We start from the raw sequence: 24,445 nt of genomic DNA, 5'->3' as shown, positions 1-24,445 counted from the left end.
AGCTTATCTCCGCCTAATATAATTCCTTCTGAGGCAATGGAGAACTGTGCTCTGGAAGGACACCACCGGCAGCAAAGGTCTGTACATTCTTGCAAAGAATCACCGTCCCTAAATAGAGCTGGCTCAGGATTTTTTTTTTCTTTCTAAATGCTTTTGTTGGAAAATGCTGATTTAAAATTTTTTTTTTTTTTATAAAAAATTGAAACATTATTTTGACAATTTTCCATAGGAAGGTTTCTCAGGTCCAGGATGGAATTTCTGGAGTGGGAGACACAAACCCACACCCCAGAGTAGCCAATAGCCCAGGGATTAGGCCACCCACATGGGACGTGAAAGACCCAGGTTCAAGTCTTGAATCAGGCAGAGCCTATTGGCTATTGTCGGGTGTTTCACCAAAAAAAAAAGTCTGGTGTTCAAACGTCAAAGCCTCAAAGCTTTTCATGAAAGAGAATTCTTGTTTTCCAGCCAGCCCTAGTTCAAAGTCTCCTCTGCAAATTGTTTTTCTTTGCTGCCTCACCTAGAACCAAAACAGTAGAAAATATGCAGAGGGAGAGGTACTGTGGAACAGGTTTGTGATACAGCCTCTCCCATGCACAAACCTCTCCTTTCATGTTTGTGTCATTGGATTAAGAAAAGGTTCAGCAAAACATTGAGTGTGTTTTTTGTTTTGTTTTTTAAGTGTGCCTGCCTCCAATAGAGATTTTTGTGTTCCGCTTTCCTGTCCTGATGCAAAGCTATCCCAATTGTTGGCTGATTACTAGCTATTAATATTGCGGTACCATCTAGAAGCCATAGTCATGGACCAGGACCGCATTGGGCTAGGTGCTCTACACAGCCAGAAAAAAGACCCATAGTGCTTGTAGTCAAAATAGCGGTGTCTTGGTTCTTCACCAGTGTAGAATCAATGCTCCAATCTGCCTACCCTCTTTGTGGCGTTTCAGATACCAATGATATTAAAGCACAAGTGCAGTATCAGTTTGACTGTTATGGGGCTGGTAGTCTTGCCTGTCCTTCTCTACCGTGCTCCTAAATGTTTCTCCAAACTTGTGTAAATTGATCCTTTGCTGGTCACGTAAACCAGGGTGAAGGTTTTCTAAGTCCCTGCTTTCTCTCGCGGGATTGACATAATTCACTATAATCCAGAAATGGATTTTAAGAACAGAAGGGCAGGTTGCAAATTCAATATTTGTTGCAAAATGTGCAAGTGTCTTTGGGTATAACACTAATTCCTCTGATGGGAGTTGTATCCAATTTGCTCCAATTCCACTGATTTAAGGTTGCATCATACTATAAAAGGTATATTTCTGTTTTCAAAGAAGAATGTCCTGTGGTCTCTAGACAATAGAATTCATGGTCACAATCCACATTTAGAGAATAGTCACTGAGAGGATGACTCACTTTGCAGATAAGCCTGCTCATAGTTCTCCTTGCAGGGCAGGTAGAGGTATCCTTGTACAGATGGTGAAACTGAGACAGACTGTCACTTGCCCAGGGCCAAACAGTGAGAATTAGAACTCAGGGGTTCCTGGCTCCCAACCCCATGGTCAATCTGGGAAGCAGACACCCGTTGGTGGAGGTGACTATTTAAAGCCTAGGAGTTGATGTACTAAGGGTAGATGTGTATGTCTTGAATGTTTGCATTCTGCTCTGAGAAGAGGGTGATCGGGGGCTTAATTTTCCCAGGCAAAGCCATGAATTAACCAGAAACAAGTGAAGTCTGGGGTGAGGGTGACTGAACACCAGTTCTGAGAGGCAGGGGATGAATTACTGTCTATTTCTCTGCCATTGAGATATGATGTAATCATTAGCACTTCAGCAGCAGCCATTAAAAATCAAGCCCTGAACCTCATTGTCCCTCCATTTCCCCATTTGGAAAATGGGAAGGCTACGGAGTTCCTCCTAAGGTTCCACTGTTTGGAAAGCACTTGGAGGGTCTCGGATGAAAGGCACTGGAAGTGCACATGTACAGGACATGCATCCCTGTGTGACTCATGTTATTAACTCTAGGCATCCTGAGTTTAAGTGTTAAAAATGTCACATTAGTCATCCTTCTCTGACCTGTGCCCAGCAGTGCAGGAAATGGAGAAGGAACCCTGAGGGAGACACCCAGGGGAGTATTTTTTCCTCTGTATTATCTGTGCCCACAGGAACTCAGCTGTTAAAAGTTAACAAATCTTAGTAAATACTCACTAACTTCCCCTCCTATTAAACCACTTTTGGACTCCAGCCCCTGAGCCCAGTGTGCACATGGATGTAATTAACCCTCCCTCTGCCGCCTCTGAGGGCCAGTGAGAGTCACCTGCTCTCACACGTTTGTCCATTGGCAGTTCTCCCAGGCAGTGAGGAGGGAGGGGAGCAGGTGGAGGGCCTCAGAGGCAAGGAATTAACTGATACTGGACTGCATTCAATGATGGGCTTGTTACCATAGTTACCATTGATTGTCACGAAGGAACATGCGGTGCCATTGTCTCTGCACTTTGATCTGTCATGTTTGTTATATACATTTTACACTCTAACTTCAAAACCATCCTTAACAGGGGCCTGTTTAGCCATGATAGCACCATGCCCTCCCTTCCTTAAACTGCTGCCCTTTGTATTAGGCTGTAAACTATTCAAGTCAGGCCCACATTTCTTCTCTTGGGAAAGGCTGATCCCCACTGGGTTACTCCATGGAGCCACATTTCCAGAACTTCCTAGTCATTGTGCGTGCCTTTGTGTGTGTCTCATGATTGGGCAAAGCAACAGGGCTACCCAGTAGCTCCTGTATTTTTGTTGTCTTTGCAGCAAAATCTACCTCGGGGTGAGAATACATCTTGCTTTCTGATGGCCATATGTCAGTACCTGATTAATCTACTGTCCGTCTTTCCACAGCGTGGAACTGGCTGCAGGCTGGTTTTATTCTTTCTTGGCCTACTGCAGGCTTGACATAACATCCTCAAAGAATGCTTAGGCCAGCCTCCTCTATGGAGAAGGCAGTGTGTCCTAGTGGACAGCACAACAGACTGGAATTTGAGACCTGGCTTCTATTCATATCTCTGCCACTGACCAGCTTGGTGACCTTGGGCAAGTCACGTCCCCCCCCCCCCATGCCTCCGTTTCCCCATTTTTAAAATGGAGCTAATGCTACTGACCTTTTTAAAGTGCTTTGAGATCTCCTGATGAAAAGCGCTAGATAAATAGTAATACCTAGCTCTTGTCTGTTATCAGAAAGCATTGGGTCTACAAAAGGATATTGATTTCATAGACTGTCTCAGAATAATCCTAATGCCAACTTCCTCCTTTGAAGTGCACTTTTTATTTTTGTTTTACTTCATTTGCCTTCCATTGCACAGGAATGTTGCACTAACCGGCTTGAGGCATGCATGGACACCTGGCCTAAAGGTTTAATTCTCTCTCCCGTTGTATGGTTAATTGGCTTAGGTCACACCTTGATTGGAGCAGATCTCTTTACCAAGTTCATGGGACAGTTCACATAAGCAAGCTGGTCAACTAATGCCAAGCCAAGAGGCACCATCTAACACTATTTAAATAGGGGCAAGTTTTCCAAAGTGTTTTGAGATCCTTTGCTGCAAGCTACTGTAGATGTACAACATATTACTAGATTCATTCAGCACTACTGCAGCCTCCTAACTGAGGGCAAAAAGTGTGGCTTCTTGCAATCTGATGGGGGAATAATAATCAGGCTATGGCACAAGGAGCTATGGAGAATTCAGGTGGATGTCCTGGCTACAGGCTCAAGGGCTTAGGATGGGAGGAGAGTGAGGGAAGCTGTAATGAGTAAACGGCGGGGGGTGCATGAAATGTGCTGGGAAAAGAATGTGGAAGGGCTCTGATGCCTATAGGCATTAGAGGTAGGCTGCCTAAAAGGCTGGATTGTGCCACTGATAGATGGGGTGTTGGAAAGAATTTTGTTGTGTGAAGAAGCAAGATTTGGTGGTTCCACTGAACAGGTTTTGGAGTAAAAGAGCTATAGCCAGTCTGTATCTAGTGTCACACACTCTGCATCCACAGACGGCTTTGTTGGTTTTGTTTTTATACCTTGTCTTTTCAAGTGCAAGTTTAGAAAGAGAGGATCTGAGGCTGGCTGAATCCTGTTCTCTTGTCATAACCTGCAGTGCTGGCCAGTCTGTCAGACTCAAATCATTTTTTGAAAGGGGGAGGGATGCAAGGGCACACCCAACAGAAGACCCATCTGCAGCCAATACCGACAAGCGAAGCGCCCAGCGGATGAGCCACAGGGCCTTAAAAGAACACCGCTTGAATGGATTCTGCTTCTTTTGGAATCTGGAAAAGACTCTTCAGGGTCCAAGAGTTTGATCCAGCTTGCAATAAAGCTTGACTTCATTGCTGTGTAGGGTCAAGCTCCATTGAAGTCAATAGAAGCCTTTCTTGGGGGTCAGATTGAGCCTGCAAAGTGCAGCTAGAGGTGGCGGGAAGTTCAGTCTTCCAAGTCTGCCTTTTATCTTCAATTAATTGTACTGAGACATTGAACTTCACCAGAGGAACTACTGTCTTTGAAGAAGGCTAGTTCAATTTCCAGGCTGAATCCATCCCTGGAGGTCTGTCTTGCAACCATGTAAAACTCTGCTGTGTCCTCAGTCCAGCATTTGATCAGCTTGAGAGAAATCAAAGCACTGCGCTCAGTCACTTTCATGCTTCTCAGAGCACCGAATAAATCAATCCTGCAATCTCCTAGTCTTTATGTCCCGTAGGGCTGCTGCTTCTGGACTTTCCAATCGTTAAAGGGGGGAAAGAAATGACTTGAGCATTTGGAGACTTTAAATTGCATAATGGCAGGACGGAGAAAAAGAATAGGTGTCCTGTTTTCTTACTGGTGCAGCAATTTTAATAGATTGGCCGTTTTTAGAGCTAGTTTGTAAGGGTTCCTGTTGGGTTGAATGAAAACAGCGCCGCGGGGACAAAAAGGGAGGAGAAATGACAGGCACTGCAGGCAGATGCTGTGCTCCAGGGTTGGCATCTGTTTAACGTTGCAAAGCTGGCAGAAATGGGGACACCAGCACCTGGGTGATTTGGGAGCTTTTGAGAGTTTTAGCCCAAGTGCCATAGAAATTCAGCAGGATTCTAGCGCAGCATCGGCCTCTGCCGGGGTAACTCCATTGCCCTCGCTGGCGTTCCTTCTGATTTGCAATGTGGGGAGGAGGACCGTGTCCTGGTGCTGTAGTGGCTGGTCAGGTTCACTACTCCAATCACCGCATTTTTCCCCAACAACCGTTGGCCGGTTCTGCTTTGTCAGCTCTTTTTCCCAGCACCTGTGTTACTGTCCCTGGGATGCACTGAACTCCTGAACCACCCCCTGCCCCTTTGGGGTGAATGGACTACAAGCGGTTACCTTACTCCTGGTGAGTAGCCCTTAATTCTATGAAGAGTCCTACTGAAGTCATTGAGACTGCTCATGGAGTAAGATGCTACTCAATGCGAGTCAAATTATCTGGTCACCAAAATGTCTGAGATTTCAACTTTTGGTTTAAAATCTAGGATGGGGAAGAAAGTCAGTCTTGAACGCTCATGGGGACAGGAATAAGATTTCCTGGCTAGCTCTGCTGTGTGTACGCAGAACACTAGGGGTATGTCTACACTACGAAATTAGGTCGAATTTATAGAAGCCGGTTTTATAGAAATCTGTTTTATACAGTCTATTGTGTGTGTCCCCACATAAAATGCTCTAAGTGTATGAAGTCGGCGGACCGCGTCCACAGTACTGAGGCTAGCGTCAACTTCCGGAGCGTTGCACTGTGGGTAGCTATCCCTCAGTTCCCACAGTCTCCGCTGCCCATTGGAATTCTGGGTTGAGATCCCAATGCCTGATGATGCAAAAACAGTGTAGCGGGGGGTTCTGGGTACATGTCGTCAGGCCCCTCTCCCTCTGTCAGAGCAACGGCAGACAATCGATTCGCGCCTTTTTACCTGGGTTACCTGTGCAGACAACATACCACGGCAAGCATGGAGCCCGCTCAGCTCAGCTCACAGTCACCATATGCCATCTGGGTGCCGGCAGACGTGGTACTGCATTGCTACACAGCAGCAGCTCCTTGCCTTTTGGCAGTAGATGGTGTATTACGACTGGTATCCATCGTCGTCGTATTCCTCAGTGAGTTCGATCAGAGGCACCTGGGCAGACATGTTGTCTCCTGGAGACTGTCCTGCCGGCAGTCCTATTGAACTGTCTTGACGATGATGGCTAGCAGTCGTAGTACAGCCTCTTCTGCCAAGCACCCAGAAGATGCTGATGGCTATCAGTCATGCTGCACCGTCTGCTGCCAGCTTAAGATGTAAAAAATAGATGGACCAGATTTGTTCTGTATTCATTTGCTTCCCCCTCCCTCCGTGAAATCAACAGCCTGCTAAACCCAGGGTTTTGAGTTCAATCTTTGGGGGGGGGGACCATTCTGTGTGACAGTTGTTTGTGTTTCTCCCTGATGCACAGCCACCTTTGTTGATTTTAATTCCCTGTACCTGTAAGCCATGTCATCACTCGCCCCTCCCTCCCTCCGTCAGACAATAGTTTTGCGCCTTTTTTTCAGCCCAGATGCCATAGCACTGGGATCATGGAGCCCGCTCAGATCACCGTGGCAATTATGAGCACTATGAACACCACGCGCATTGTCCTGGAGTATATGCAGAGCCAGGACATGCCAAAGCAAAACCAGGCGAGGAGACGATTGCAGCGTGGTGACGAGAGTGATGAGGAAATTGACATGGACATAGACCTCTCACAAAGTACAGGCCCCAGCAATGTGCAAATCATGGTGTTACTGGGGCAGGTTCATGCCGTGGAACGCCGATTCTGGGCCCGGGAAAGAAGCACAGACTGGTGGGACCGCATCGTGTTGCAGGTGTGGGACGATTCCCAGTGGCTGCGAAACTTTTGCATGCGTAAGGGCACTTTCATGGAACTTTGTGACTTGCTTTCCCCTGCCCTGAAGCGCCAGAATACCAGGATGAGAGCAGCCCTCACAGTTGAGAAGCGAGTGGCGATAGTGTAGAACCAATGTGAATGAAATTGTTTTTAGTTATCCTGTACCATTGTAACTTCTGTTCACCATTTCATTACACCTGCCATTTTGCCTACATTGTAACTTCTGTGCCATATTGTAATTCAAACCCCATTTTAAAACGCTTACTCCATTTTGTAAGGGCTTGCTGCAACCTTCATTTTTGCAAACCCTACTGTAATTTTATTAGTCTAGTTGAGATGTGTGAATGAGGGATGCATGGGTGATAGAATCAACCTCCAGCACCAGCCCGTCCTGATGAGATAAAGTTCAAATACCAACGGCTGAAGAACTAGACAACAGCCCTAACTCAAGCAAGAAGCATCCACCCTAAAAAGAAACAACAGAAGGAAGATCAAAGCCAGGTCCCAGGCTGACAGTCACGCCTGCAATTGATGGGTGATCAAGCACCAAACCCAGAGGCGGCGTGACACAGCAAGACCTAGGAACTTTGAATCCAAACTAAACTCCTATAAAAAAGGAAGGGTGAGATGAGAGACTTTGGGTAACGTTCTGCTATCAACATCAAGGAGCATCGGTGCGCGCCCGACAGAGACCCGGCTCCTCCTCGTGCTCAGCTTTCCTGGCCAGTTAGCTGCCACAAGCTCCGATCCCAAGCTGCGAACTCAAACTACAATCAGGACTGGTAACTATCCAGCAGCTGCAGAACATTTTGGGGTGTGTGTGTGTGTGTGTGTGTGTGTGTATAAGCATTAAGGTATTTGCTAATAGTTACAGATTAATAATAAATGTGGCATCTTTGTCTTGACCCCTAAAATGATCCTGTGTAAGTTTGTGGGACAATAGCCCTGTGGAAGCTTGCAACGCCAGACAGCTACCGGTCAGTCGGGAATCAATTTGGAGTGGGCAAATCTACTGTGGGGGCTGCTGTGATCCAAGTAGCCAACGCAATCAAAGACCTGCTGATATCAAGGGTAGTGACTCTGGGGAAACGTGCAGGTCATAGTGGATGGCTTTGCTGCAATGGGATTCCCCAACTGTGGTGGGGTGATAGACGGAACCCATATCCCTATCTTGTCACCGGAGCACCAAGCCACCGAGTACATAAACCGCAAGGGGTACTTTTCAGTGCTGCTGCAAGCCCTGGTGGATCACAAGGGACATTTCACTAACATCAACGTGGGATGGCCGGGAAAGGTACATGATGCTCACATCTTCAGGAACTCTGGTTTGTTTCAAAAGCTGGAGGAAGGGACTTTCTTCCCGGACCAGAAAATAACCGTTGGGGATGTTGAAATGCCTATCATTATCCTTGGGGACCCAGCCTACCCCTTAATGCCATGGCTCATGAAGCCGTACACAGGCAGCCTGGACAGTAGTCAGGACCTGTTCAACTATAGGCTGAGCAAGTGCCGAATGGTGATGGAATGTGCATTTGGACGTTTAAAAGCACGCTGGCGCAGTTTACTGACTCGGATAGACCTCAGCGAAGCCAATATTCCAATTGTTATTGCTGCTTGCTGTGCGCTCCACAATATCTGTGAGAGTAAGGGGGAGACGTTTATGGCGGGGTGGGAGGTTGAGGCAAATTGCCTGGCCGCAGATTACGCACAGCCAGACACCAGGGCGGTTAGAAGAGTACAGCAGGGCGCGGTGTGCATCAGAGAAGCTTTGAAAACGAGTTTTGTGACTGGCCAGGCTACGGTGTGAAACTTCTGTTTCTTTCTCCTTGATGAACCCTCCGTGCCCCCCCCCGGTTCACTCTACTTTCCTGTAAACTAACCACCCTCCCCTCCCCCCTTCGAGCACCGCTTGTAGAGGCAATAAAGTCATTGTTACTTCACATTAATGCATTCTTTATTAATTCATCACACAACTAGGGGAATAACTGCCAAGGTAGCCCGGGAGGGGTGGGGGGAGGAGGGAAAGAAAAGGACACATTGCAGTTTAAAACTTTAACACTTATTGAAGGCCAGCCTTCTGATGCTCGGGCAATCATCTGGGGTGGAGTGACTGGGTGGCCGGAGGCCCCCCCCCACCGCGTTCTTGGGCATCTGGGTGAGAAGGCTATGGAACTTGGGGAGGAGGGCTGTTGGTTACACAGGGGCTGTAGCAGCGGTCTCTGCTCCTGCTGCCTTTCCTGCAGCTCAGTTTGATGCTCCAGCAGCCGGAGCATCGACTCTTGCCTTCTGTCAGCAAGCTGACGCCACCTATCCTCTTCAGCCTGCCTCTTGCTCTCTTCAGCCCGCCACCTCTCCTCTCGTTCATATTGTGCTTTTTTGCACTCTGACATTGACTGCCTCCACGCATTCTGCTGTGCTCTGTCAGTGTGGGAGGACATCTGGAGCTCTGAGAACATATCAGCCCGAGTCCGCCATTTTCTCCTTCTAATCTTCACTAGCCTCTGTGAAGGAGAAACATTTGCAGCTGGTGGAGGAGAAGGGAGAGGTGGTTAAAAAAGACACATTTTAGAGAACAATGGGTACACTCTTTCATGTTAAATTTTGCTGTTCACATTACACAGCACATGTGCTTTCGTTACAAGGTCGCATTTTTCCTCTTATATTGAGGGCCTGCCGGTTTGGTGTGAGAGATCACTCACGCAGTGCCAGGCAACAGATTTCGGCTTGCAGGCAGCCATGGTAAGCCACAGTCTTTTGGCTTTTTTAACCTTCTTAACATGTGGGAATGGTTTCAAACAGTAGCGCCCTCATTTCCCATACCAAGCACCCGTTGGCTTGGCCATTTAAAATGGGTTTGCAATGTATGAGGGGCTGCGGTTTCCGGGTTAACATGCAGCACAAACTCAACTACCCCCCCCACCCCAATTCTCTGGGATGATCACTTCACCCCTCCCCCTACCGCGTGGCTAACAGCAGGGAACATTTCTGTTCAGCCGAGCAGGAACGGGCACCTCTGAATGTCCCCTTAATAAAATCACCCCATCTCAACCAGGTGACCGTGAATATCACTCTCCTGAGGATAATAGAGAGAGATAAGGAATGGATGTTGTCTGCATGCCAGCAAACACCGGGACCATACGCTGCCATGCTTTATGCAATGATTCCAGACTACGTGCTACTGGCCTGGCATGGTAAAGTGTCCTACCATGGCGGATTGGTTAAGGCAGTCCTCCCCAGAAACCTTTTGCAAAGGCTTTGGGAGTACATGGAGAGCTTTCTGGAGATGTCCCTGGAGGATTTCCACTCCATCCCCATACACGTTAACAGACTTTTCCAGTAGCTGTACTGGCCGCGATTGCCAGGGCAAATTAATCATTAAACACGCTTGCTTTTAAACCATGTGTAATATTTACAAAGGTACACTCACCAGAGGTCCCTTGTGTGCCCTCAGGGTCTGGGAGTACGCCTTGGGTGAGTTCGGGGGTTACTGGTTCCAGGTCCAGGGTGATAAACATATCCTGGCTGTTGGGGAAACCGGTTTCTCCGCTTCCTTGCTGTAAGCTATCTTCATTGTCTTCATCATCATCATAATCTTCCTCGTACCTCAAACCCGCTTCCCTGTTGCGTGATTCTCCATTGATGGAGTCAAAGCACACGGTTGGGGTAGTGGTGGCTGCACCCCCTAGCATGGCATGCAGCTCCGCGTAGAAGCGGCATGTTTGCGGCTCTGCCCCGGACCTTCCGTTTGCCTATCTGGCTTTGTGGTAGGCTTGCCTTAGCTCCTTAATTTTCACGCGGCACTGCTGTGCGTCCCTGTTATGGCCTCTGTCCTTCATGGCCTTTAAGACTTTTTCTAATATTTTGCCATTTCGTTTACTGCTACGGAGTTCAGCTAGCACTGATTCATCTCCCCATATGGCGAGCAGATCCCGTACTTCCCGTTCTGTCCATGCTGGAGCTCTTTTGCGATCCTGGGACTCCATCATGGTTACCTGTGCTGATGAGCTCTGCGTGATCACCTGTGCTCTCCACGCTGGGCAAACAGGAAATGAAATTCAAAAGTTTGCGGGGCTTTTCCTGTCTACCTGGTCAGGGCATCTGAGTTGAGAGTGCTGTCCAGAGCAGTCACAATGAAGCACTGTGGGATAGCTCCAGGAGGCCAATAACGTCGAATTCCGTCCACACTACCCCAAATCCGACCCGCAAAGGCCGATTTTAGCGCTAATCCCCTCATCAGGGGTGGAGTAAAGAAACCGGTTTAAAGGGCCCTTTAAGTTTAAAAAAAAAAAAAAAAAAAAAAAAAAGGCTTCGTCGTGTGGACGTGTCCAGGCTTAATTCGATTTAACGCTGTTAAATTCGACCTAAACTTGTAGTGTAGACCAGGCCTAGATGTATTAACTATTGCTATTCCCTGGCATTGGCCACTGTCAGAAGACAGGATACTGGGCTAGATCAATGGACCTTTGATCTGACCCAGTATGGCCATTCGTATGTTCTAATGGATATTGCTGGGTGTAGCTTATATCACTAACTGTGTAAAGCACTTAGAGATTCATTACCCTTGAAGGCCCAATAAAAATGCAAGTAGTATAGCTCCATCATTAAGAAAACCGGGAAGTGCCTGCAGAGGTTGAGAGCAGCAGTACCAATTCCAGCAAATTCAGAGAGCCAATGCGCTCCCTGATACCTCTGAGGTATCAACGTGGTCTGGAAGAGCCAGTGCAGTGCTTATTTTAGGAATGTTTCAGCATATCTGAATACCAAGCAACTTGCAATATAACCAGCAAACTAATCCTCCATAGAAGTGAGCTGTTCCCAGCTCTAGTCTGGGATTGGTTTTGTGTCTGTGATGGTGTGAGACTCTCCACTGCGGCACCCCCTGCTGGATGTCCTAGGGATCAGCTCTGCTAGCCAGTGTGCTCTGTTCTGGTGGTATCTCGTCACTGTAACTTCTGCTCCAGGGACCCATGTCATTCCCAGGACTTCAGTGTCCTCTTCAGGACACAGCCCTCCAGCTGTGGCGTACTCTGTGCTTCCCCCCTTCCAGGGGAGTTTCGCATTTCCTTAGTCCAGCTACTTCCTCAGTAGTAAAGGGGAAGCGGGGGAGGAGACCCAGGCCTGCCCACTACTCCAGGTCCTGGCCCAGTGCCCCTGTAGATGGCCACTGCTTGCAGCGCCCCCTCTGACTCCTCAGTAGCTTTCCCTGGGCCACTTCCCCACGGCCCCAGCACCCTCTTTGCCCTTGCCTCAGGGCCTGAGCCTGCAGATCTCTGCAGCCCACCAGGAGCTGCCTTTAGCTCCCCAGATCTCTGCCAGTAGCACTGCTGTCCAGGGTGTTTGTTGTCTTCAGCCTGCAAGGCAGCCAGTGACTGAAGCTGCTCTGTTCTGCAGCCCTTCTTATATGGGTCAGTTCCTCGCAGCCCCTCTCTGTTGACAGCCTCCTCAGGGGCTCTCTTAACCCCTTAGAGCCCAGTGTGGGGCAGGCACCCCATCACACTCTGCTACTGAGAGATGGCAGGACTTTGCCATGTTTGGGCAGGATATGCTGGTACCAATTTGCTGAGTCTATCTCCACCAGTGCCCTCCCTGCTATACTTATTAAAGGTTCACCCATTTCCCAGTTGATTGCCATTTTCTGATGTCAAACCTCCTTGCCGGCTTTGGCCCTGGGCTCCCTGTGCCTGAACCGATTCTGCTGCCTGATGTCAAACATCCCCAACAGTGCTATCATGCTGTCTATAGGAGGGGAAAAGATGCTGCAGGAAAGCGTTGGCTGGAAGGCACTTGGAGCTTAGTGTCTGCCTGCTGCGTTGTGCCCACACCCAGCAGTGGAGCTGGTGTGTTTACAAGGCCTGTTTGCAACACTTGTGCGGAGTTACGGTAGGTCAGGGCCTGTTGAACCGGTGCAGCCTACAACGGTTTCTGCCCACTGCACAGGAAGTTACAGGTACTACGGCTATACCAGTTCAGCCAGTTGTCCTAACCCCACACACAGTACTGTGCCTTGGAAATAATCTCCCCCTCCCTGAGAACTGGGCTTCAGCCCTTCTGGAATGCACTGGTACACCTGCAGCTGGAAGGCATCCTGGGGGTGTGGCTCTGCCATGGTGGAGGTGTAACCATAAAAACAGGGCCAGGAGAACCCAGGCCCTCAGCCCTTATGTGCAATCAAGGCACTCAGCCATTATGTACAGCAGCTTCCCTTGCTTGATTTTTAGACACCCCCCTGTGCACTTCGGTGGCAAGGGCAGGGCCGGCTCCAGGCACCAGCCGAGCTGGTGCTTGAGGCGGCAGCTTGTAGGAGGCGGCATTTCGCCCAATCCTAGGGCGGCACGGCCGCTTTTTTTTTTGGTGGTGATGGTCCACTCCGGCCACCCTGTAGGGGGCAGTGGCGCGGAGGACGGGAGCGCCCTGCAGCAAGCCCGGCAGGGCAGCCCGCGTCCTTCCCTCCCAGCCGACCGGAGTGGTGCGGAGCCCTTCCAGCAGGGGGCACGGCAGGAGGGGCCACGTGGCAGCGCCCCGCTGAAGCCCTGGCCGCCCCCCTTCTCTCTCTTCCCCCGCTCCCTCCCCCTCCCCCCACTAGCCGGGGCACATCTGCAGCGCAGGGAGTCCCCCTGCACCCTGGCTCCGGCTGCGCCGCAGGTGTTTTGTTTTGTTTTGTTTGGGGAGGCCAGAAAGCCAGAGCCAGCCCTGGGCAAGGGGGTAATTCACCTGTGGAAGAATGGGGCCAAGATCTGCTTGGCTCACAAGCCAAAAAACAAGCTTGTGTTTCCTTCCTAAATAAGGACCTTGTCACCTTCTGTTTGCACGGCATCTACCAGAATAGGATCCCAATGTGGCCTGGGCCTCTAGGCCTTACAAGAGCATAAAAATGTGCATTAACAATTCCTTGTCCCTGTCTGGTCTATGGCCGTATTACAAAACCACTGCAGCTGCCCAGAAAGGCCTACAACTTTATCAGCACTGGTTGATACAGGTCAGGACCTGAGGTGCTTTGGCATAGTGATATAAGGTGCTGATCAGTAATCACGCTGCGCCCTAGGTGCTTGAATGAGATCCTCTGTATTCTGTCATGAGGTTCTAACTGCCTCCACCTACCAGGACAGGGGCTGCTGCAACCTCCCTCCCCCAGACTTCCTGTGGGGGAAGCTAAACCAATTAAAAGGACCGTTCCCAATACCACAGACCTGGATCTCCCCCCTGCTCTCAGCCCTTTGCTTCCATAACCACTAAATATACCTGCAATTTTACCAAAGTCAAAACTAGATTTCACAGAACAGGGAAACTGCTGCACCAGCCACAGGTGAGAAGGCCAAAGACTAAAGATCTCTCATGAAAAGAACTGCTGCCACCTTTCTCCTCCAGGTCTCCCAGCACTCCCTGCAGCAGATGAGGGATACTAGCCAAAGGAAAAATATTTATCTAGCCCTGAAGAGAAGGGTAAGTACGGCAGAAGGGGGCATAATTAAGAGGAAAATGGTGGGTAGATAAGACTGAGGATGGGAGATTGGGGGGGGGGGTCTTGCTTTATCCCTGGTTCCATCACCGATTCACTGTGGGGAACTCATCAAATCCTCAAAGATAGAGATAGATGATATGGAAATCAATAGGAGTTAGGGCCCTAAATACCTTTGAGGAGCTGGGTCTAAGGGCCTGGTTCTACCAACCTTTGCTCTGACTGAGCCATACCGTCCTTTGCGAGTAGTTGGAGTCTCTATGGGGTTCAGTGGGAATTCAGTGTGAGCAAGAGACAGACTGACCCATACCAGAGGTGGGCAGAGGGCAAAGCAGGAACCTCCCTCTTTTCAGGTGTGCGCCACTCAAGGCCCAGGAACAATTTCAGGCCCGTCCTTCCATGTGCTCCCAGTGGTGTAAATCACCCACAGGGCATGAGGAAGAGGATGCTTGGCCCTCTTCCCCCTGCACTGGCTTGCTGTGCCAGGGGAGCAAGTTGCTCCGTTCCAAGGGATCATGTTGCTCCGACGCAGGCCTGTGCACAGACAGCACCGTGTACCCTTTAACCTCTCGGCGCTTCACTTTTCACAGCTGAGACTGAGGGTAATACAAACCTCCCGGGGACGACGTGAGGCTGAATGGAGGCTAAGTGCTTAGCAATCCTTCACTACAGACGGGAAAATAGTGAGAAGTTCTTTGTAACCATGTGTATTGCGGTGGCTTCCAGAGGCCCCAATCGCCTTTCTTTGTCTTGAACTCTTTCCAAACGCCTGTGCAGTGGCTGTTCATACAGAATCCAGCCCCAGGATTTGTACATAAGAATGGCCATACTGGGTCAGACCAATGGTCCATCTAGCCCAGTGTCCTGTCTTCCGACAGTGGCCAGTGCCAGGTGCTTCAGAGGGACTGAACAGAACAGGCAATCATCAAGTGATCAATCCCCTGTGGCCCATTCCTGCTTCTGGCAAACAGAGGCTAGGGACACCATCCCCTGCCCATCCTGGCTAATAGCCATTGATCCTCCATGAACTTATCTAGTTCTTTTTTGAACCTGTTATATTCTTGGCCTTCACAACATCCTCTGGCAAAGAGTTCCACAGGTTGACTGTGCATTGTGTGAAGAAATACTTCCTTTTGTTTGTCTTAAACCTGCTGTATTAATACTCAGCATTCACTGGGGGCTCACAAAGGGAAAGGCTTCCTCTTTCAAGCAGTACAAGCGGAAGTCTTGTTTGTTAACCAAAACATTACATCAATATCTTTACCAGTTGCCTCCTAGCTCAAAGGCAGCACCACTCTCTGGCTAACCATTCAGCACATGGCCAGGTCCCTGTTCTTGCCGCTGAAAACGACTCCAGGAACTGCACACTAGAGCATGGCTTGCTGTTCTCTCCGATCAGTGCCACGCCCTAACCTAGCTGGCAAAGAGCGCTCGGCTGAGATGCTTGTAATTCTTTGCACCAATTCTGAGATTAGCCCTGTTTCTCTTTCTCCCCACACGCAGGACAAGCGCTTCCTGCCGCTGGAGCGGAAAGGTGTATATAGGGCCATTCTCTCGTCAAGAGGCTTACTTTAAAAGAGGGCTCAATCCAAGATTGGATCCAGCTGGGAAGAAAAAGTGCAGGGACGTTTTGTTGAATGTGTTGTGGAGAGACACAGAAACATTTTAGTAACTTAAAGGCCAGCAGATCAGGAATTTCTACCTCTGCACTCCCAACTGTCATGTGACTGATTGATTAGAGGTGAAAATATTCTGGGAAGGGAGCAGCCCTGGAAAGCATGTCCAGCTACCTGACTATTTTTTTTGTATTTCTGCCCCCTCTGTGCCTGTACAACTTTCAAAAAGTATTTTTGGTAGTACATATTTTCCCTCATTCCTCCTAGTTTTACCCCTTGAATAGCAAGGGGCCTGAGTCTCCACTGACTTGTATAAATTTTAACCCAAGATACCTGTGGAAAGTGGGTGCAAAATCCAATCACATGGGACTGAGCATGCTTTGCATGCTTTGCACCCTCTTTGTGCAATTGACAGCACAAGGTCCAAGATGGGAGAATCAGGCCCTAAATGCCTTAAAAATCTCCCCTTTTGGTGGATTTTCAGATTTCCTTCCATTTTTAAGACACACAATTAGACTGTAAGCTTCTCAGATCAGGGATTGGCTCTTACTAGGTGTTTGTGCAGCATCTGGCCCAATAATATCTTATCATCCATAGGTCTCAAAGCACTTTACAAAGGAGGTCAGTATCATTAGCCCCATTTTACAGATGGGGAAACTGAGGCACAGAGAGGTGACATGACTTGTCCGAGGTCACCCAGCAGACAAGTAGCAGAAATGGGAATAGAACGCAGCTTTCCCAAGTCCAAGTCCAGGGCTCTATTCACTAGGCATCACTGCCTCTAAATGGGATTTTTAACTGCATGGGGACCTCTAGGTGCCATTGTAATACAAATTATAAAAAGCTGGGGCCTTCTGAACCCCTGTGCAGAGTCTTTTGGGGAGTACAGAGCCTCCACAGTATACTCTGTTGCTCAAGGAAGGATTGTTACCAAGGCCAATTTACACTAGCTCTGTCTAAGAACCAGGGGAGAAATCCTGGCCCTATTGAAGTCAATGGCAAAACTCTCATTGACTTCAGTGGGATCAGGATTGCATCCTATGGCTTCTCCTAAACCAATCTATAACCTCCTTTGACCTAGCGGTGAACATCATTTTAAAAACAACAACTTTTGGAACCATTTTAATCCCACATCCACACCCGCTGCCCCATCCATTTTATTAACTGGCTTAGCAGGAGCCATGTTTTAAATTGTATTACACGTGGCCTTTCAATGTGACAGTGAGCCCTGCACTAGACTAATACCATGCCTGTCTGTTTTACTTATGGTGCTTCAGAAACACTGACTCCAGCTTCTCAACACTCCTCGGAGTTGGGGTTGCCACCCGTTCTGGTTTTAAGGGGTGCTATTTAGCTGGTGCTGTATGCCCCATGATCGTTATTAAGAAGCAGCTGATCAGAGGAGAGTGTTTTCCAGCAATGAAGTAAAGGATCAGACGCTGTGATAGAAACGTATGATTTTGTAGCGTACATAACACATTGTGGGTGACGGCCCTTTAAAAGGGAGGCTTGGTCTATATATTCCCCTCTGGTCTTCCCTTGATAAGTAGTATGGCTGCTGTACCTGTGAGAGAAAGCAGGAGCATTACCCCCATTTTGAGAGGCTGGATTTCTTGTCCAAGTTCACCTAGTGAGTCTGTGGTAGAGCTGGGAACACAACTCAGAACCGCCTGCTTCCTTTTCCTTATGTAATTGAACTACATGATCGAAAGGTCCAAAGGCACCGGTATTGCTACCTAACTGGGAAGTTGCTTTCCCTTTCCTCCTTTCAATAGATGATGTTACTAATTGGTAGGGAAGATAATTACAAGCTTAGAACTGACATTTAATCAACTGTACCGGAGTGGCTGGATTCATCCTGTTTTAAACTAATGATGAGGCAGGATTCTTCCCCTCTACCTAAGAGAAACCCGTGCCTGACTGTGCCAGACAGCGTGTTGTGTAGAAGAACATTCCTCTGAAAAGCAGGGCGGGGTCGCCAGCTCTCCCTCCAGGGCTCTGCTCTTTCCACAAACTGGTTTTTCTAGTCATTTTTAAAACCAGGCTCCATCCCTGCTTCTGGATCACTGGTTGCTTGGGGAGGAGCCACCTAGAAACTGCTCTTTTAACCTGCATCAGACCTTCCCAGCTAGAGCCTGTCATTCCATCTCAGCAGACTAGAGCAGAGAGGCTGTGCCCTGAAAAGCTTTGTGGACGCCAGGAAGGGAACTAAATTCCTGCCAAGATGTTCAAGGGAGTGGGCAAGGGCTCCCCAAGCAAACCGCCTCCAATCAAGCAAACCAAGTAAGTGTGACTCCTGGATCCTCTCCGAGCTCTGATGGGGTTAGAGCACGGATGGGAGAAAAGGTATCCAGGGAAGAGGTGGTCTCTGAATAAACGAGGATGTGCAGAATAGCGCAGAGGGAAGGTCCTCCTGCTGAGACCTGAACAACCAAGGTTCTCTTTGGGAATTGCCCAGAGACAACCAAAATCTCCCCTCCCTCCATCGGTTGTGCACTGATTGTCTCCCTGGCACTCCACCCCAGAGGTAGCTGCGTGGTTCCTGTCTGAACACCATCTAGTTTGTAAAGCTCTAGATACATGTGAGATATTGCAGTGATTAGCCACCTGGAATGGGGAGGCATGACCTTAATTCAGGTAAGCGGATGGAAGGCTGTAGTGCAAGAGGCAGCATCTGGACATGGTTGTTGCCTGTTTCCAAGAGATGGTCTCAGGCAGACGAACTTCAGCTTATCAAGGTTTAGCTGGACTGTTAATAGCTCAGTGTAGCATTTTCAGTGTCTCCAGACAGTATATCCCAATCGGTAGGTGGCGGGTGCTGGGGTGATGTTGCCTTACGTGCTGAGATGGACCTAGAAGAGAACGTTAAAACCTTCAGGAAAGGAACCCAAACCAAAGGGTCCAGCTGGCACTAAGCTCAGAGTTCCCCTGCTCTTGGCGGAATGAAACAGGAGGTGGATGGGCTGGGCTGTAAATTCATCCTGGCTACAGGCATGTAATAGGGTGGCAGAGGTTGCTTCTTTGCGGACTACGCATGGATTAGGTCCTGGGGGCTGTAAGAGGCTGTTGTGGTACTCATCTATCAGTGTGATGTGAGGGTTGAGACATAGAGGCAAAGAAACGTCCCTCCGGGGTCTTTAAGCTGGAAGCCAGAGGGCTCCTGATAGGGACAGGCTTCCCTGGGCATCCTTGATAGGGAGGCCTTGTAAAGAGAGCCGTTTCTCCTACTCATACGGCAGACCCCCACCACAGGGTTATTTGCCACCCTCCTCCCTCTGTCATGTTTTCTCAGAATCCTATTCCAGATGCTGGGATTCATTTTAAACACCGCTCCCAGCCTGGCCATAGGGGAGGAAGCACAAAGTTTGCCCAAGAAGGGGCCTGATCAGGAAAACTGATCTGCAGAGTCGGGGCGCTGAGAGCCAAGGTTAGCGGGTTGTCCCATCTACATGCCCATAACTACAGTGTTTAAAGCAGCTGTTAAATTTGGTTGTACCCTGATTCAGCTGGCCAGTGTGTATGGGCCCCAAATCTCCTATAACCAGGTTAAAGAAACAGGCACTTAACTAAATCCTACATTTGCAAATGTGCTGTCTCACGTTAGCCCCCTGCTCCATCGCTTGGCACCTACCGCAACAGCTCAAGGGCTTGTCTACACTGGCACTTTACAGTGCTGCAACTTTCTTGCTTGGGGGTGTGAAAAAACACCCCCCTGAGCGAGACAGTTGCAGCGCTGTAAAGTGCCAGTGCACCAGCACTGAGAGCTGTGCCCCTGGTGGAGGTGGGGTTTTTTGAGCGCTGAGAGAGCTCTCTCCCAGCACTCTGCCGTGACTACACAAGCCATGTTAAAGTGCTGCCGCAGCAGGGCTTTAATGTTGCCAGTGTAGACTGGCCCTGAGTCTCTGAGGGGCCAAGCGCCCACAGCTAATAGTGAAGACAATGGAGGCTGCAGACTCTCAGCCCCTCTGTAGCTCAGGTTCCTTTGGGGCCTAGCTCTGCAGTAGGATCCCTACCCAGAGGCCCCCAGCTTGAGTATTTTTAGCCTAAATTTCTACAGTCTTTTTTCCCCCAACCTGTTTGTGAAGCAATTTGGCCTTGGCCTTGTCTGTGTCAGCCAGACCAGGCTGTACTGAAACCTCTGAAATATGATTTAAACAATCCAAATACCTGTCAGCTGGGCACTTCTGCTGTTAAAGTTTTTCCAGACCTATTTTAATGTCTCCTATATTCCCCGGTAAGAAACTCTGGGCCAAACGGTGCCCAGCTGCAACTCCGCTGAGGTAACGAGTCACGCCAAGGACTCTGTCCTGCCTCCTGTGCTGAGTGGGGTGGCGGGGCATGCAGCCATTCTCAGGACAGTCTCTCTCCTCCTCAGAAGATCAAGCCAGGCTGCTCAGGGGTTTATTTAAGGGCACCAGCCTATTGATAAATAATAATGCCTGGCACCTCCAAAGTGTTTTACAAACGTTAACTAATCCAGCCTCAGCCTGTGGGGTTGGTCAGTATCGTCCCTCTGTCTGAGATGAAGAAACTAAGGGAGAGAGGTCAAATTGCTTGTCCTATGTCCTGGTGAGAGTTAAGTGGCTCCTGATTCCCAACCCTGTGCTTAGACCACTCAGAGCATCCAGGGGAGGCCTGGTGCTGTATATGCGACCAACCACATTCAAACACAGAAGGAGGTAGAATTGAATCTGGTCTGGTAGAGTTTGCTGCCATGGGTGTGGGGAATTGGTAGGTTTTTCAGGTGTCTACCAACGTGTCCTGGGTGTTAACAGACTGATTTCCTGGGTATCCTGTTCCTCTGCCTCTCTGGAGTAGCCACATTTGAACAAGAAGAATGATATGGTACTAAGGCAGAATCTATGGAGGGTTTGCAGGATTGGGCTATCAATTGTAGCAGGATGCAGCAGGCAGAGGCCCATGCAGTGTGCAGGAGAATTAGATGGATGAGAGGCTCCTATTCATACCGAGATGCTAAGCACTGAGCAGGCTTGGGAGCTCTCCAGCATCCATCCCTTCCTTTGATCCTGATTCAGAATGAAGCAGATTAGCAGAAGCTTTCACTTGGGACTACAAGAAAAATGGCCCATTGTTAGGGGGAATTAATAGGGGAATTTGGGGGAGGGAAATAGGAATGGTGCTTGTAGCCCTATTAAAGTGCAGCAGGACAGATTAAAGTAAGAGCAGGGAAATGATCATGTTTGTGCTAGAAAGAAAAAGACTCTATCCCATCGGGACAATTGGCCTCCTTAACAGAAGGGATGTGTCCTAGGGCATAAACGAACGAATAATTAGAATAGTGCTTGATCCTTTGAAAGCATTAATCCTTGCCATCCCATGTGAGGGGGGAATATTAGTATCCCCTCTCACTGATGAGGAAATAAACCTCTGCCAAATTCTGCCAACAGGAACACTGGTGCATCCCTATTGCAGTCAACATGGTTGCACCCGAGTAAATTAGGTTAGACTCCAACCACATGAGAGTAAATGACTTGTCCAGGACTACTCTTAGGTTCCTGCTTCCTAATATCCTGCTCCATTCGTTAGTCCAAGTCATGTCTCTCCAGGCTCAAACAGTCCATGCCTTAGCTCTTCAACATGAGGACCCTCGCTTCCAGACTTCCCTCCACCTGGGCCATAAATGCTGGGCTCTATATGGGGGGGGAGGCAAGACTGCCCCCAGGATAGTCGATCCTCCAGGCTTCAGCTGTAGTCAGAAGATATTGACAAAATGGAAGCAGGGGCGAAGAGAGCACCCGGAACTGTCAGAGGGGCTGGAGGGACTGACTTCTGGGGAAAGGCTGAGTTATGCAGCGAATCAGTCAGCCAGGAGTGTATAGCAGTATAACATCCTGGGATCTGAAAGGGGTAATCACCACAGATGGAGCGGAATTGGCATTGCCTTTCTGTAAGATGTAATAGTTAGTAGAACGGTCTGTCAAGGGAAGGGCTGCATAGCAGGGGCTTATCTGCCCTGATGTCAGGCCTATCCACTGCTTCAGTGTCCCTTTCTTGGGGTCCCCGATCACAGCCCATATCCTACAAGTACTGGGTTTTGTGCTGTTAAAATAACAGGTCAGTGTCTATCCAGACTCTATAGTTCATGCAGCCCCTTGTTGGGCTCAATAGTTCCTTTCCAAAAGCCAGATCCTGCTGCCTGGTGTTGCCTAAAGCCTCTTCCCCTTAAGACATCGGTCTGCCCCTGCTCCTCATGGCAGGTGACTCCAGCCAGCCCTTTCTCTCTGGCTGGGGTGGAGAGCCCCCTTCCCAGGTCCTCTCTCACCCCAAATCCCCCGCTGTAGCCTTCCTATTCCCTGCAAATCTGTGTTTCTATGATTGAGCAGGAGGTCTCTCTCATGGGATGCAGCACCTCTTCTCTGAAGATCAGGTGATCTCCCATCTACCACCTGATTCCGGGCCTCAAATGCCATCAACTGCAGAAGCAGTCTAGACCTGGCACAGGTGAGGCTGAGCCCCAAGGCCCTTGGCTTTGAGACATTAAACTGAAGACTGTACAAAGTCCTCTCACGTACACTGTAGGGAATAGTTCTGCTATATGGGGGCGGGGGACAGTTGGACTAGATGAATGGCTGGGTCTCTAATTTCCATTATTCTGGCTTGGTGGTCCCCCCCAAGGAAGGATGGCTTTTGGATTTCTCCTCTCCTGTTTTCCTGAATGCACACAAGGAGATAATACTCCATGACCCCGAGAATAAAATGTCCCAGTGATTCGGCCAGTCCTCACAGTCCATGAGCAAATTATAGCTTCTAATGAAAGGTAAACTTCAAATCTGGATGGGAACTTCTCTCTAGTTTGGGGTAGTGGGGTGGCATTCAGGCATATGGTGTTGGTTTGGCCCATTGTATCGAGATGGGTCAGTACAAATTCTGGATCCAAATCCAGACTCTCCCAAAGCTCAAGGCTGTTCAGCTGTGGGAGCTTAGTCCAGGCCCATCTTGAGGGCTATTATTCAGAAGGACAGTGGTGACTTTCCCCTGCCCATATCAGCTGGCTCAGAAATGCAAAAGTGGAACTTGGAACAAGTGAATTCATTCACTGCACTGTCTCGGCATGCAGCAAGGCAGTGAGTCATGGTCCCCTCCCTGAGCAGAGAGCCAGGGCAGGAATCCTGGGTGGTGCTCAAGTGTTTGCTCTCGGATCTCCTCCTCATTCCAGAGAAGGGGAGCTGCCAGGGGTGTCAGTGAAGAGTGAGGATCTTGTGTAATGGACTGAAAAATGAAAAAACAGCCTGGTAGGTACATGCACTGACTAAGCAGGAAACAGGGACAGGCTCCTGGCTGGTTGCTCTTTTAAAGTCCCCCTCAGCCCATACTGTCTAGCCAGGTGCACAGGACAGGCCCACGGCTGCACCTTCCACAATTTATCCCAGGGTTCTGCAATTTATCCCACGAATCTCACTACCACAGACACGCTGTGCATGTATTCTCTGTGTACGTGTGTATCACATGGTGGTGAGATCCGCGTGACAAAGTGCACTTCCCACCTGGGAAGCAGGGCTGAGCTACACAGAGAATAACACCACTTTACAGCTTTCCAAGAGCTTTGCACACACAGTCTTCACAATCCCCCGGTGAACCAGCTCAGGCTCTTTTTCCCCCTTTTACAGAAGGGGAAACTGAGGCTGTGAGGTGCCGTGACTCTTGCCCAAAACCACTGAGGGAATCAGGAGCTGCTGATTCTCAGGCCAATGCTGAAAACCGCAGACTATGCCACACTCTTGAGAAATAAAACGAAGGGGTGAAGCAAACAGATTCTCATTTTTCACTCAAAGTTGGTGTGAATTGAGCATGAGCTAGAAAGGCATCTCGGAGTGGCCACATAGCTGTAGCTCTGTGGAGCACTTAAATGAAAGTGTGGGGCCCCTCCCAGGCAGCTTTCTTGTTCTAATCCTGTATTCATTGATTTATAGTTTCAGTAATGACGGGCGTGTCTGAGCATATGAATGAGTGTGTGCCTCTGGCTTATTGTGTGAGTGCGTATCTGTCGCTGTATGTGGGTAGGTGTCTAATGCATGTTAGTGCATGTGCTTCTCAGACAGATCCACATCTTTGACTGCTGCAATTTATGTTTCTGTGTATTGGCGTGGGTGCACGTCTGAATGAATCTAGTTAGCTGGAAGTATGTTTCTATTATGTTTTTGTGTCACCTTTGGGCTGAATGCAGCTCTGGTGTAAGCAGGTACAACTCCCACAAAAGAATCATAGAATATCAGGGTTGAAAGGGACCTCAGGAGGTCATCTAGTCCAACCCCCTGCTCAAAGCAGGACCAATCCCCAACTAAATCCTCCCAGCCAGGGCTTTGTCAAGCCTAACCTTGAAAACCTCTAAGGAAGGAGATTCCACCAGCACTCTAGGTAACCCACTCCAGTGCTTCACCACCCTCCTAGTGAAAAAGTTTTTCCTAATATCCAACCTAAACCTCCCCCACTGCAACTTGAGACCATTACTCCTTGTTCTGTCATCTGCTACCACTG

At 49.1% G+C, this 24,445-nt stretch overlaps 1 protein-coding gene across 1 annotated transcript in view; it reads left to right on the top strand.

The window, feature by feature from the left end:
- The window catches only part of EVPL (envoplakin), a 56,704-nt gene continuing 32,259 nt past the window's right edge, over positions 1 to 24,445 (top strand). The window contains exon 1 of the mRNA XM_024206724.1: positions 1 to 77. Within this exon, the coding sequence (XP_024062492.1) occupies positions 37 to 77 (41 nt within the window). The 5' untranslated portion in view covers positions 1 to 36. The remainder of the gene's footprint in view (positions 78 to 24,445) is intronic.

The sequence above is a fragment of the Terrapene carolina genome, unplaced genomic scaffold (genome assembly GCF_002925995.2).
Source record: "Terrapene carolina triunguis isolate 2854851 unplaced genomic scaffold, T_m_triunguis-2.0 Scaffold192, whole genome shotgun sequence".
Taxonomy (NCBI): domain Eukaryota; kingdom Metazoa; phylum Chordata; order Testudines; family Emydidae; genus Terrapene; species Terrapene triunguis.
This window is presented reverse-complemented; position numbering and strand designations above follow the sequence as displayed.